Source organism: Xiphias gladius, chromosome 14 (assembly GCF_016859285.1).
Source record: "Xiphias gladius isolate SHS-SW01 ecotype Sanya breed wild chromosome 14, ASM1685928v1, whole genome shotgun sequence".
In the NCBI taxonomy this organism is placed as follows: Eukaryota; Metazoa; Chordata; class Actinopteri; order Istiophoriformes; family Xiphiidae; genus Xiphias; species Xiphias gladius.
This window is the reverse complement of record NC_053413.1, coordinates 8,169,399-8,185,214: the sequence shown is the minus strand read 5'-3', so window position 1 is coordinate 8,185,214 and position 15,816 is coordinate 8,169,399. Positions and strand designations below refer to the sequence as shown.

Sequence of the window (15,816 nt, the reverse complement as noted above, 5' to 3'; positions counted from 1 at the left end):
ACGCTAATAAAACACAGCTGTAAGCACTGTTTAAACCAGACAGGCATAAATACAGCCTATGTCTAATACTGTAACAGCAGGTGAGACTAAATTAAATCATATTTTAGCCCGGTTATAGCCTTATCATGTCACCTCTGTTTTACAAACAATACTGCATAGGTTGAGTTACGATAAGAGACCAGTTGTTTCCACAGACAGTCAGAGTGCTTTAGCTAAAGTGTCAGAAAATATGTGCACTGGGATGTTATCAATGAGGCCAGCTGGCAGGCTCGCAGGTGTTCTTTCTAATTTAGCCTTTATAAACTCATGCTGTTGTTCCCTGCCATGACATATGCCAGTTATGAGCCACGGCAGCAAAGACGTAATATGTACTCTCCTCGTCCATGCAAAGCCCCGAAACAACGTAATCACAACCGCTACTGAAGGCAGCTGTGAGTGTGTGTGAGTGCATGTATGTGTGTGTACAAGTCTTCCAAGAAATTCTTGTCCTCTCTCAAGGTGAGACATGACAATCTCATCTAAATGACACCCTCTGATGTCTGAAAGCCTCATCTGACTGCGCACGCACACACACACACACACACACACACACACACACACACACACACACACACAAGTAGCCCGTGTTGTCTCGAAAAGCACTCCCACTACCCCTGGGGAATCATGCTGAGGAACACGTGTATGTGTTTGCGCTTGGAAGAGACTCATCAGTTGTCTTGTACTATCATAGAGATACAAGCGTGAACAGACAGGTGTGAAATCCTTTAGAATTACACATGCGTACACACACTCACACCCACATATTAAACACACACACACACACACACACACACACACACACACACACACACACACACACACACACACACACACACACGTGTCTGATTGAATGTCTGATTGAATGTTTGGTTCACTTTCTTCCTATCCTTCTCATCAGCATGTTTGCACAACTGACACACACAGCTGTATGTCGCTGTATAGTCAAATAAGTGAAATATTTGGTCGTTGCTGCCCTCTAAAGGCCGCTTGTGGGCCTCTCCTCATCCTACCCAGGTCACTCCATTGAACACTGGAACGATGAGAGCACCAATGGTGACCATACTGGGTTCCATTTGTCTGTTTAAGTCACTCACAATTCAGTGTCAATGGACCATCTCCTAAAAGTATCATGCAAAACTGTGCTACTTGTTCCCGAGAAAGAGGGGGACACACTGCATGGAAAGCCAAAACAAATTGCCAAATGTGTATTGTTTAGAGGGACTTGGCAAAGATGAAGATGGAGTGTGTGGAACTTGCAGAAAACAACAAACTGTGAAATACCTAGTCATGGAATGCAAGTGTTACTTGGGAAAAAAGTGGAGGCACAATAAAATACGGTTACAATGCTGGATCCCACCGAGAGTCAGCGAAGGATCGTGAAAGCATCGCCGCGACGGGATCACGCCTTTGGAAACAGAATCACTCCGAACCGCAATCTAATCCCAACCTGTGAGAGGCAGCTATGTGCCGCAAGGCTTCGAGTCTGCCGGTAAACCAGCAGAAGAAGAAGAGGAAGTGGCTGTAACAGCTAGCGTTTTGCTCTGAACGACAGCTAATTTACACAACTTACACCGGAGTGAATGAGGTAATGTTTTAAATTTAAAGTTTGACAACATATTCGTACATTTTCGAGTAGTCAGGGTCGTGGTCTATCTGACGTACAAGTAGTCACTTAAGGTTAAACCATCACTAGGCGTTGTAAGTTGCTAGCTGATGCCAGTCAGGCGCTGCTGATATCTGTTAAATAACGCTAGCTAACTGCTAGCTGCTAGCTAGAATATAATTGAAAAGGAATTCTTAGCTTGTAAACACTTTAAAACCGAAGCTAATGGGATGATACAGCCTTTGTTCTCTCGTATAATCATCATACTACAGAATGTAACTTTATCTATCGTTAATTGGGTTAACTTCCAGTTATGTTTATGTTTTTAATTATGACTAAACTATATGATGTAAGATGAGTTGACTACTCGGCAACAAGTCGGCTGCTGTAGAGACGCTTTCATTTTCACCAAATGAACTTTAGATAACGATTACCTCTTTCTGCATATTTTGAGTGCACTGAATTGTAAGCATTGATGCTTAATTAAAGCTGCCATCCCTGAAAGTTATGTTTATCGACTCATGCTCGAATGGCAACACTCACAGAGTATGCTTTTTGCTTTTTCAGAGACAGCATCTTTAAGGACTGCCAAATGGATTCTCCTCGGCAATCTAAGAAGGCTGGTCTGAATCGAGAGCCGAAGCGCAGCCAGAGTCAGTCAGGCACTCCTCCTCAGAAAGATGCCTATGCCAGACTTCTCAGCCAGCACCGCAGCAGTAAGTTTAGTTTGTATCTAGAACAATATGCAAAGGACTTTTCATTTCAGAGGGAAGGAAATGGGCCAAGCACACTGCTCAAAGCCCAGAGTGAAAGGCTGAACATACCACAGCGAAAAAGGGACCAAGTGCCTCATGATTTCTCTGATTCAAGTGACTTTTCCCCTTCTTCCTTAAAAAGTAAAGGAGAGGACAGTTCACTTTCTTTGTACATGGAGAAACTAAGCAGTCGCAATGCACAGCAGGACTGTGAAAGGAAGCAAGGTGTGTCTGACAGGCAGCGACGGGGACAGAGAAGGGACACCACCACCAGCCACGATGGAGACATTGAGTCTGGCGAAGAGCTCAGCTCTTTAACACCTAATGACTCGAACAAACACCAGAGGCAGCAGAAGAAAAACAAGGACTCAAACAGAGATGTTGCCTCAAAAGAGACCAGTTCATTTGTTGGATGTCCTCAGTCTCCAAAGAAAGCCAGTACAAGTGGACAGGAACAAGAGAAGATGAAGAGGTCAAAGAAAAAGAATGTGCCAAAGCACCCAGAAGAGGAGAAAAGCAGAGAAGAGGCTGGGGTTGATACTCAGATGTCATGGCCCAATTCTCTTCATGGTAAAGACAAAAAACTGCAGCAGCCCCGAGGTAAATTGTAGGTTAGTTTTTGAGATGTTAATTCTCAGCGGGTGTAGGCAAATTTTATTTGCTATAATAATAATATTGCATTATGATGGATTAAATCACTTGAGCTGTTTCTTTTTCAGGTTTAACTACCAGTTCTCTTGCTGACAAAAATAAGAACAAAGGAGGCAGGGGGGCAAGGAAACAAGTATTTGAATCCTACATGACATCTGAGGAGGTTTCCCACAGCCTTAAAAGAGGAGAGCTAATTCAGGTACAGAGTAACTGTTCCTGAGCCATAGTAAAATTACACAATTACACAGGGAATTAAAGGATGTGGAAATGCTCATGTTACACGTACTATAGTTAATTGTAATTTTGTGAGTAGCAGTTGATGAAAAGTGTACAATGATGAACTGTATTTTGTGTCCCTTTTTAACCCCTGTTTCTCCTAGATTTGTGCACTGTGTATATTTCTTAAATGGTGGAATACTTTGGCCCAGGTTTGCTGTATTGTAATTTTATTAAACACAGATTAATCTATAAATATATAAAATACAAACACAAAACTTATAGAAATAACATATATCTTGAAACTGGACTTCTACACAGGGTTTAACACAGGGTTCAAGGTCAGTTAACAAAGCAGGACCCACCTTAAGGCCCTAGTCATTTCAGTTGATTTCAGTTGTGCTTTTCTTGTGTATCTTCCCGTACAAATTTTCAAGTAAATTAGCACAAAACTAATTAAAATACAATAGGCGTGGAGCCGGCAGAGCCTGTGGGAGCTTGCTGTTTGATATCTTTGGTAATCCAGCCTTGGGGCTGCTTTGTTCAAGGTCAAGCTCATTGTCAAATTCTGAGTATTTTCTCTGCAGGGACAGTTAAGAATCAACCCTAAGAAGTACCATGAGGCTTTCATCCCATCTCCTGTAAGTTGACATAGCTTATTTTCAAGCTTTTTGTGCTGCTAACATATTGTTTTCCTACCTAAATAACCTGTCTGCTTACTTCGGTATGTCACCCGGAAGCCTTCCTGTATGACATAGTGAATGCAACTTGTCATGGGATTTCATTTTATTAGCCAGTACCTTCACATCCATCTTGAAAAGTTTGCATCAAAAGTTACAAAGGCAGATGATGAACGATCTGTTATATGTTTGCAGGATGACACACGAGATATATATCTGGATGGGATTGTAGCTCGCAACAGAGCGCTGAATGGAGACATTGTGGTGGTGCAAGTCCTACCTCAGGAGCAGTGGAAGGTAAACTACACTTACCAATCTTTGTACAGTGTAGTTTAGTTTGAAGCTCCATGTCTTAAACTTTAGCACCAGCTTTTAAAAGTTTTTCTTAATACAACACGGACTATTTTAGCTACTTTCCATAGGACAATAAAATGCACCATTAGTGACTGATTAACAGGTAATGAATGTTTTTGGCTGTCTAGGTTGTGAGGTCAGATACTGACTGTGAGGGTGCCAGTGAGTCAGAGACCCAGAGAGAACACATGACGCAAACAGTGCAGAAGAAGACAGAGCACACCCCCAGGCCTGATGTTATTGTGGAGGACCAGTGTAGTGACCAGGATGAACTCTACAGCAAATTCCAGAATACCACCCTCACTGACACAGGTACTGTGAAGAAGTAGTGAATGTAGCAGTCATTGCAAATCATAATTAAGACAGAAACTGTCGTATCCAAATGTAATACTTCTGCTGACAATTTGGTTGTGGTCAGTAAACACTGTTTGAATGTTTTATTACTATTCTGAAGAGAGTGATAATGCACAGACGGTCTTCAAAAACAATAGTTCAGCTAATCTATATTCATTTTTCCTCTCATCTCATGGAAACAGGGGGACTTCTGGAAGACACCTCAACCCCACGATCCAATGCGGGAATACTGCAAAAGACTGCTAAAGTGAGCTTCCCACTTGTCTATTAATCTCTTTCTCTCTGAACGCTTTCCTTCTATTGACTTTTTTAAACTCATCCCAGACAGAAGTAACCGCACTCATGAAGGATTTCCCTGCTCAACATGAGGCTACAGCAGGGCGTGGCATAAATGTTCTTATTACCTTGATAATACAATGTGTTCTGTCATTTTTCTCCATTAAATGCCTAACCCATCATCTAACAAATTTCCCTATGTAAAACTAAACCACTGATAATAAAGTGAATTGTAAACATCCAAATGTAGATTTAGACAAGTCGCTAACCTTGATTAAAACCAAAATGAACTATGCTGAGCTGCCACCAGTCACAGCAACTTCATTTATCTGGCTACTTCATAATAAAAGTCATACTCATTCCTTTTCACTGGAAGGCTTCTACTATGAAAAACAACCTCAGGAACAACAGTTTGCATTCTAAAACCACAACAGTTCTGCTTGTCATTATTTATTTTATTTTATTTTTCCTGTGCACAGTATCGTTTCTTTTCAGAACTCATCCTTTAAGGTATTTAAGATTTTGCAGGGAAAACTAGAAAAATGTTACTGAAACGATTCAGCAGTTGTCATGCTACTGTTCTGACTGAATTGAATCCTCACTATACATCCCACATCCTCTGTGTTTGTCTGCCAGGTGGTGTACATTGTTGAGAAGAAACACTCAAGAGCTGCGACGGGCTTCCTGAAGCTCCTACCAGACAAGCCCTTCGCCATGTTCTCCCCCGTGGACCACCGTGTGCCACGGATTAACGTGCCCCTGGCTGACTGTCCCGAAGACTTCAGTTCCCGGCCAGGCGACTACACCAACACCTTGTTCATCTGCCGCATCACCAACTGGGCAGCTGACAGCAACTTTGCAGAGGGGTGTGTATAGATACACGATACAGTAAATAGTATCACTCTGGTCTATCAACCATCCTGATTGTCTCTAAACGTTTTCCCCCAGGCGACTTGCTAAGACCCTGGGTCAGGCTGGAGAAATCGAGCCAGAGACAGAGGGCATCCTGACAGAGTATGATGTCGATTTTTCTGAGTTCACAGATCAGGTATTAGACTGCCTCCCCAAGAACCTTCCCTGGATCATCCCACCTGAGGAGATGAGGAAGAGGAGAGACCTGAGGTAGGACTGTGAAAAACCATATGTGCTAATGTAATCTTTCCTTTTTTTTCTTTTTTTTTTCTTTTAAATAAATAAATTCAATAAATATGCTCTCGTGGGAACGTGCTATATGAGCCAGATGCAGCTTTGCCTAAGGCATTGTTAATATTGGCAGATGGTTTTGATTTAGTTTTAGTCTTAAGCCTCTTGTCAAAAATGTGTATTAGTTTTAGTCACATTTTAGTCATTTGATCGTTATTTGTTTTAGTCACAAAAACCAAAGACATTAATTAGTTTTACTCAGTGACATGTTAGTTTCCTTATCTTTTTAATTATGCCTTCAATGCATTTTGACGCTACTGCTGTCGCTATCTTTGTGTACATTTCCCATGGTTACAGGTGTCTATCATGAGTTGTCAGCGTCACTCTGCTCTGCAGTAGTACAGACTGACTCACCATAGTAAATCCAGTTAGAATTTCCAAACTCTGTCTGTTTGAACAGAACTTCTCTCCCTCGACCCTAATCTAGTACAGTCGTTGCTGCTGACCTTGCATTACTGCAGCTACCTGTGGCGTTCACTGCAGAGCAGTGCGTTATTCAGAAGCTGGATTCACTAAAATACTGTTCATTTTCAGGGTTTAGTTTGAGAGGGGACACTATATCGTCGGATAACATCAATGCTATGATCTTTGTTTAGCAAACATCTAGAGGACAATTTAGATGGACCACCGACATAAATCCTGGAATTTCCTCACTTCTGCTGATAGCAACACTAAAGATAGCCCACCGAAAGCTACGTTAACGTTACCTCCTCATCCACAGTACTTGATAGTTACCACCTCTTGTCCAATTCTCAGTGGACTGTGGATGAATTTAGTCCATAAATCTGTTTCTTCCGAGAACAGATAATGTCAGATAACATTACTGACAGACACGTACCTTTGGAACGTGTTTTTTATTAATAGAAGTGCAACAGGTCAAGCGGCTAAATCGTCTTCTGAGTAAGAGAACCTTTGGGCAGCGAAAGGAAACTGTTTTACAAATCAGGAACAAGTCCTTGAAAAAGACTTTGCATTAAAACTTGTCCATGCGTTTTTTTTAAGATTTGTAATGCATTTCATGATAGTTCTCGTCTTCATATGTTACTTTTTAATTAGTTTTAGTCTTGTTTTTGTCGTGAGAAATACGTTGTTACGGATACTTTTCGCCATAGTTTTTCACAAAATTAACACTGGCCTAAACATATTTGCGCATTTTTTATACAGCATAGTCAGGCTATTAATAATTTCAAACTTTGTCATCCAACGGCAGCAAGCCATATATGCATTAAATTATATATGCCCTAAAGTCTTAATTCGGGCCATTATAGTCATGTGATTAACTAAGAACTGTTATATCACATGTAGGAAGGAGTGTATCTTCACAATCGACCCTGCAACCGCCAGAGATCTGGACGATGCCCTTTCCTGTAAACAACTCCCAGATGGTAAAGTGCTGCAGTCTGACGCTCAGAGATGACGATGACTTCTGATTAGAGATGGTTGATGCTTTTAATGAAGGATTGTGTGTTTTTTGGAAGGTTTTGGTTGTAGTATGTCTTCAATGGATATTTTTAAAACAGGGAACTTTGAGGTGGGAGTCCACATTGCCGATGTGAGTTATTTTGTGGAGGAGGACAACGCTCTGGATGCCATTGCCAGCCAAAGAGCAACTAGTGTGTACCTTGTTCAAAAGGTGGGTACTCCCTAACGCTTTGTTTTTCAAAAATAATAGGCTGCTTCATATGGTGTCATATTTCAAACTACTCGTTGACCCCCGCAGGTGTTGTTGCATTATGGCTTTTTGGATGTTTTTGCACATAACCAACTCAGCAGTACACACTCAGCTATCAGGGTGTCATTTGACTGATGTGACTGCTGCTTTCTCTGTTGTAGCCTAATTACTGTTATATCTTTCATTTTTTTCTGTAGTGCTCAATGCAGTCATATGTTTTGTCTTTGTCCAGGTGATCCCCATGTTGCCTAGACTGCTCTGTGAGGAGCTGTGTAGTCTTAACCCTCTCACCGACAGACTCACTTTCTCTGTCATTTGGAAAATCACACCCGAGGGGAAGGTACGATCATTTAAAATGGATGGACCTTTTAGAATTGCACAGATAAAGAGGGGTCTGATGGATGATTAAGTTGAAATTGAATCTAGATGCTTTTGGTGCCGTAGTTATGCAATTTTTTTCTGTTTTCTGATTCATTCCATTGGTTCCACTTCACTTGCCCATTCTCCAGATTCTGAGTGAGTGGTTTGGCCGCTCAGTGATCTGCTCCTGCGTGAAGCTGAGTTATGACCATGCTCAGAGCATGATTGAGGCCCCTGAGAAGATGTTCTCAGCTGAGGAACTGCCACCCGTGGATCCTGTGCACCCCATTGATGAGATCCACCAGTCTGTGCTCAACCTGCACTCTATTGCCAAGAACCTCCGAGCCCAACGCTTCTCAGGCGGATCCCTCAGACTAGACCAGGTTAGTCCTACATGTCTGGTATTTGACTATTTTGTGCTACCTGTCTTATGTCTTTTGTAAGCCATGTAAATTGGTGCATGACAGAAATGTCGGAAAGAGAGTATCATGCTCCCTAACTCTTACCTTATTTGAGGTTTCAGTACAGGTCCATTAAGTGTGGGAAATTAATTTGATAATTTGTAGATCTTAATCAGTTTGGAAAATATTCACTGTACTAGTCTTGATATATAGCAAAATACTTTCAGTCTCATTTCAGTCAAAATGTAGTTAGAGCTGCTAAAAACTAGAGCAAGGGGATAAATTCAACCAAAATTTGTCTGTTTTTGGAGGAATGTTACCAGAAAAAGTCATTTAGACGTAAATAAAATGTATTAGACGTTTCTTGAACTATTGATAATCAAGTAAATTGTCTAGATTTAGATTTAATCCCGCAATTAATTGTCTGTCAGCGTAAGTCATTATAATGATTCAAAGCAGGCTAGATTGGATTTGTAATTGTCAATTTAGTTCATCTTTTGTTATGTAGTCTTTATAATCTGTTAATCTGTCGGTGTTTGGTAGGCTTTCCTTTCATAGTTAAGAAATAGGGCGTGGTAAATTCTGTGCAGCTGGTGGTGGTTTTGACCATATAAATGGTGGCTCCGCACATGTTCACTTTATTTTAAAATGAGAGCACAGAATTATCAAAGATAACAGTCAGATGGAAGAGCTTCACCAGGATTATTTGATCTGACTAACATGATATAACACAGCAATACTTATGTATACAAAACTCAGATTAACCAATTTGTCAGCTTTCTAACATTATTTTTACGTGCATTGTGTTTTTTTGGTTTTTGTTTGTTTGTTTCAGTTGAAACTGTCTTTCACCCTGGACAAAGAGACCATGATGCCTCAAGGCTGCTATGTTTACCAGTACAGAGACAGCAACAAGTGAGTAGCAAACCCTGCTCAGATGCATCTGTGTCTGTATCCATTCTGTTTCTCTTCCAAAATGGACAGTGTATTTGACATATAAGATATCAGCCCTCCTTTGTTCCCATTTCTTATTTTCCTCCTCTTGCCTATTTGACTGTCATACATAACTACATAACTCTATTCTCTAGGTTGGTGGAGGAGTTCATGCTGCTGGCTAACATTGCCACCGCCCACCACATCTACCGCAAATTCCCTGAGCTGGCCCTGCTGAGACGCCACCCTCCACCAAAAGCCAAGATGGTAGATGAGCTGCAGGAGCTGTGTGACCAGTTGGGCATCGACATTGACCTGACCTCTGCAGGAGCCTTGAATGTCGGTACTCCTAAAGCAGATTTAGCCCAATGTCTAATCTCTCAGAAACAGTTAGAAAAAATGTTTTGTCCTGAAAAAAGTACAAGGCACAAGATTTGTGTTCTCCCGGCTGAGCTTTAAGATTGTCTTCAAGTGAGTAAAGTGTTGCATTACAAGTGGTAAATTGTGCATTGGTCACAATTTGAGACGGTTTCAGCAGTTTCTCCTAATGTTTGCTTGCTCTTTTGAATGATCACACAAGGAAATGGTGAACTGTGACACTAATAACCAGGAACTAAGATTTTACTGGGACTTTTCTGCTGTAAAAGATTTTTATTGTGTCATATATATAGGTGTTTCCCCTCTCCCAGGAATATCAGTGGGGATCTGAAGCTCAAAACCTTTCAGTCCCATACTGAAAATTATGTAAAACAATAACTGAAAGCACCAGTCATTGAATTACTGTTTTATCTCCAACATGCAGAAGAGTCTCAATGCCACTATTGGCGATGATGAGTACTCCAGTGCCAGAAAAGAAGTCCTCACCCACATGTGCTCCAGACCCATGCAGGTTAGAGCTTGGTAGCCACTGCTGGCATCTTTCATATTCAGAATAAAATATGCTACAGTTTTTCTGTTTGAACTGTAATCCATTTATCAAACTTGTGTGGAATACACTTTTGCACATAAACTGAAGAATAAGAATAATTTCAAGATGAGTAAAATGTGACACGCACCGTTTTGTAATAGTTGTCATGAAAGAAAAACATCGACACATTTAACTTCCAAATAAATAGATATGATCATATCCTATATTTAATCTGGGTTACTGGTGTTTTCCAGATGGCTTTGTACTTCTGCACAGGTGTACTGAAGGAGGAGCAGCTTTTTAAACACTACGCCCTCAACGTTCCTCTCTACACACACTTCACATCACCCATCAGACGCTACGCAGACATCATTGTGCACCGGCTGCTGGCTTCTTCCCTGAGTGTGTACCTTCTTTACAAAAAGGCTCTCTCAGACACATACACACATCAAAAAATAACAGAATGTCTTGTTTTTCTACAGTTAGTGCTTCAGTTGTGTTGCACGACTTAGCTGATAATGTAGACAGAGAAATGTAGAAAAGAACAAAGCAGCCTCAGACCTCATTTTAAGTTGATGTGTTTTTTGTCCTGTTGCCATTGCCATTGTTTCTGCGCTTCCTGCCTATCTGTCTGCTCCCACTGTGTGTCTGTCAATAATATGTGATTTATTTATTTATTTTTTGGCTCATTATACTCATTTTGTTCATATCTGTCCACTCAATGTTTGCATACAGAGTGTGGACCTCACTTAGGGCTTTCAACAGAAGAAGTCCAAAAACAGGCATCACATTGTAATGACAAGAAGACGGTGTCAAAGAGAGTCCAGGAGCTCAGCTCTGAGCTCTTCTTTGGAGTGTTTGTAAAGGTGGGTAACCAAATAACAATAAGCTGTCAACAAGTGGGGCCAATGACAGCATAGGTTTTTGCTGTGTCCGCAGTGCCTTGATTTTTAACAAAATACTTTGCTTTTACATCCAGTACTTATCTAAACTACACAGAACATAAATTCATGGTTTATGAAATGTTTTAAAAACAAAAATTCCCTTGGAGAAGTTTTTCCTCCAAGTATGAGGAAATGTTTTATATTTTCTCTTTTATGTGACATTTATTATCCTTCTTGAGCCCAGTTCCTCAATCTCATATTACTCTGTGGTTAGAGTAATGTTGCCAGCCCACTATGGCTCTGACCCTGGGTGATCATTGATTTGGAGCTTATCTAGTATCCTCCTCAAAAGGAAATGTGTCCAGTAAATCAGCTAGATGCCTTAAATGTAATGTAATGTAAGCTAAGGTCAGTCTGTTCTCCACAGGAGTCTGGCCCCCTGGACTCTGAGGCCATGGTGATGGGAGTGTTGGATCAGTCCTTTGATGTGCTGGTTCTCCGCTATGGAGTGCAGAAACGCATCTACTGCAAGGTCAGCTGCAGTTCACTCCATTTGAAGGGATTGTTTTCTAAATATGTAAATTTGTGCATACTAGTACCTTTTAGTTTTTCAGATGCACTAAACTAAATTTACAGAAAGCAATTTCAGTTTCAACTTTATATTAGCATGTGTGCATACATTTTATAGTATAGCATTTTTAGATATTGCCTTTTTACTTTCTGAAAATCTCTTGAAGACTTAACTTTATGCAGTTTTATTATTTGGTTGACATGATTAGAAATATCGGTTGGATTGTGTAGATGGCTTTTCAGTTCAGCTTCGTCATTCATCAAGTTCACTTTTAAAGCTCATACAGGAGAGAGAAAATGAGACAGTCCAGAGAGTGATGGTGTGACGGTACAAAACAAAACCGTCCAACAAGTCAGCGCCTCAATGGTAGGCCAAGTGACAATTTCAACTGAAACCGTTTTTGAAACCATTTGTTTTCCACCTTCAGTCTGTTGCGGGCCTAGACTCATTTCACCATCATAAGCTGGGGAAGAAATCTGAGCTGACTCTGGTCTGGACACCAGAGGACTCAGAGAAACCTCCAGTTGAGCAGGTGAGAAGCACAGCCACTGAAAATGCTATTGTTATGGTCTGGCCTGCCAGCAGATTGTTAAAATGTATGTAATATAAATTAAAATGGAGAAAGAGATTTAAGGGTTCCATACTGAGTGATGTTACCCATAGTGCTAGCTCTGTCACAATAATACCCAAGGAGATCATTCTGTAATCACTGGTTCAATAATATATGAAAGTTATGAGGCACAGAGAAATACCACACCACGCATATTTTTGTTTCATATCCTCTGAAGTATGCGACCTTGTTTGATTGATCTCAATAATTAACAGCAAAAAAATAATTAAAAAATAAAAAACAGGAGAAAACAAGGTTGCTGACTTGGAGTTAGACTAGCTAGCTGTGTTTTATGATAATTATCAGCATGGTTAGAAAGTGTCTTAGACCAAGCGGTTTGACAGCATTAATTGGAACATTCAGCATTTGTTGTTTCCTCTACAGGTTATTTCAGTCTTCGCCTTGGTGGAGGTGCAGCTCAAAGCCGACAGTGCACCAATGAAATACAGCGCAGTACTCAAGAGGCCTGACGACATTGGATCATAAACACTAAAATGTACCCTGGAGCACACAAACACTTATATGGAAGTTTGGAATTGCACATTTCCTTTTGTTAATTAATACATCTGACATATAGTGTTGAGGCAGTATTATTGTGGTAAGCAAGGAAGTCACTGATCAGATCAAAGTCAGATTTCATATGGAACTACCACTGAGTTCTTGTCTCAACTTGAATGTTTAGGTTTTAAACAAAAATGTGGTCAAAACTGACATATCCATTTAAGCCTAAAATAATTAGCTAATGGGAAGACTTTACTGTTTTTATGTAACTCAGTATGGATTTCAAATTGAGTTTGGGTTCAGGTCTGACCGTGAAAGAACCGAGGCAGCAATGAGTTTTATTTTGCTGTTGATTTATTGATCTGATGAGGTCAGTTTTGATGTGATATAATTAACACCGTCTAATGTGTGAAAACTGATTTTTAATTATTTTTAAGTATTTTCAGTTTAATACGAACAACTGGTTTCCTGGTTGTAGATAGAGGAGAGACCCATATTTGTGTTTGCAAACAACAGAGTATACCACACTATTGAATTTTACTTATTGGGTTGTGTTTGGCTGTGGTGGTTGTAATATAACTTGGGGTGGTCACAGAGGAGCTACATGGGTACATTCAGTAGATTTGTAAGAGCAGAGGAAAAAGTTTGACTAAATCAGATTCACAAAACAGGTATAGTAACATTTGCATAGGAACAAAATAATACCTGCCATGAGTCATCCATGACTTCTTTAATTGCCAGAGTGTGTACTTACAGTGTCTTATACAGGAAGAGTCTTCTTTTGGATTTTTCTGGGGTGTCAGTCATGTGAACGGTCACTTCATGTCTTTCATGTCACAGTCATAAAGTACAGCTCCCAGGAGATTTAATTTGAATTAAATTCTTAAAATGAGGGTTTCGTGGATCTAATATATTGTTCAAGTCTAAGCTGAGCTAACTGAGGTGTTCAAGTAAGGCCAAAGCTAAATTATTTATCAACTCATTGTTTTTAATACAAAACATAGGAATGAGTTGAATGTGAATTGCTGCTGAAAATCGGTGGTGGCCTTAAGATCTTAATTAATTCTATGTTGCCTCTTTAATTCTATGTTGGCTTTAGAGTGCTTCCAGCTGTTGTTTGTTTTTGTTTTGTTTTTTTTAGATGCTCAAACACAATTTGTGCAGCACAAGTACTTTATGGACCTCATTAATATCAACTGTGAATTTCAGCCTTACTATAATCAAGTCTAAAGGACTAAATTTCAGCATGGCTGTACATTTTAAAATGGATTCTGGCCTCACCTTTGCTTTAACTGAGGAACTATGCCTCTTCAGTTGTCACTCATTCTGTTTCTGATTGAACAGTGCCATGTAGTCATACAGATTAGCTGCTACTTCTGTACAATTAATTGTTTAATTTTTGGATATCAAATTCATTTTGTTGGACAGACTGTTTTTAGGCTTGTATCAGAGTTTTTTGAAAGACTGCCAACTAATGCTTTTAATTTTTTTTTTTTTTTTTTTTTTTTTTTTTTTGACTGGACTGAAAATATGCAACATTAGCTTTAAATGTATTTTTAAACCAGCAAGTGGTTAGTAGTTAAAAAAAATATATAGTTGTAAATGTGTTTTTGTGATTAGGGTTGTAAAAGAAATTACTTGCATTTGAAAGCCTTGGAATATAGTTAAATCAAAAGAAGATTAAAGAACAACTTCTGTGTATCTTTTGGAAAGTATACCATCACCTGTAACTTTCATTCTGGTCAATATTCAAAGTGAATTTGTTCTCTGTAAACCACTATACGGAGCAATAGACAGTTGTCTTTGTCTCTAGGTAAATAAATACAAATGTGAAGTCCACTGGGAAATTAATGACTCAGATTGTGGATTTGTTGGGGTTTGTTTTGTTTTTTCTTTGGGCATGAAACCTGACTTGACTTTATAGATACAGATAATCTCTCTTATTTATTACCAAGAAATGTCTGTAATTGGTGATCCATAAACGCACAGGTACTCTATAAAGCACAGGTACTGTATAAACCACACCCAATGAAATAATACGAGATGAAATTGAAACCTGAGTATTTTGTCCCTGCTCTTGAAGAACTTTTTTTTTTCTTCTGCCTGTCCAGCATCAAACAACAGACAAAGTTAGCAACTAGCTGATGAATAAAAGGAGCATCTAGTTAGCTGCTGAAGAGCTGGACGTTTCACCCAGGACTGGGAGAGCAGGGCGCAGAGGTTAAATGGGTTTGAATATTGGACTTAATTTCTTGGTTCTTGGAGTGCTTGATATTTTTGGCCCCCATGAAGCCAAGATTTCTCAGCACCGTTAAATCGAGCTTTTATGGCTTTTGTTGACAAGACCATGATGTGATAAAGGTAAATGCTAAAGGTTTACTAACAATATCCATCATGACCTACTGGTTATACCAGACCAATTGAGGCTGTAGCAAAAAAATCCTTGACTGTATTGAATCAAGCAAAGGTGTTTTTTTATTGCTTAAAATTTCAACAAATAATTAATAGGAAGAAGAATGTTTTTTTTTTTTCTTCTAAATGTTACATAGTGTCACTTTAAAATAAAAGTTTCCTGCTGTCACCATCTTAATAGACCAATTCCATGACGTCCTAAAGAATGAAGTCAAAGATTAGGCTTGTACCACTTCACTTTGTATCCAATGTCATAAACACTTATGATAAGATAATCTTTTATTAATCCCTCAGTGGGGCAAATTTGTAGTGTTACAGCAGCGAAGGGGATAATACAATAGTGAGAGCATCAGTATAATAAGTAAAATAAATGAGTAAAGAGACTGCAAAGTTGAAGTCACATTATTGCACAGAGGAAATATTGATATTAGACA

At 39.5% G+C, this 15,816-nt stretch overlaps 1 protein-coding gene across 2 annotated transcripts; it reads left to right on the top strand.

The window, feature by feature from the left end:
* Positions 1-1,437: 1,437 nt before the first annotated feature.
* On the top strand, positions 1,438-14,941 carry dis3l2 (DIS3 like 3'-5' exoribonuclease 2). 2 transcript variants are annotated; one of them, XM_040144040.1, is made up of 21 exons: positions 1,438-1,624; positions 2,210-2,358; positions 3,117-3,247; positions 3,852-3,905; positions 4,140-4,241; positions 4,427-4,610; positions 4,835-4,899; positions 5,565-5,794; positions 5,877-6,050; positions 7,437-7,516; positions 7,652-7,764; positions 8,036-8,143; positions 8,313-8,546; positions 9,400-9,479; positions 9,653-9,836; positions 10,300-10,386; positions 10,659-10,806; positions 11,140-11,270; positions 11,716-11,820; positions 12,287-12,391; positions 12,854-14,941. In XM_040144040.1, exons 1-21 carry the CDS (start codon positions 1,620-1,622, stop codon positions 12,953-12,955), a joined length of 2,571 nt encoding a protein of 856 aa, XP_039999974.1. In that variant the 5' UTR covers positions 1,438-1,619; the 3' UTR covers positions 12,956-14,941. The 2 variants fall into 2 exon arrangements, with proteins under 2 accessions (XP_039999974.1, XP_039999973.1); XM_040144039.1 differs by having other exon boundaries at positions 2,210-2,997.
* Positions 14,942-15,816: the final 875 nt, after the last annotated feature.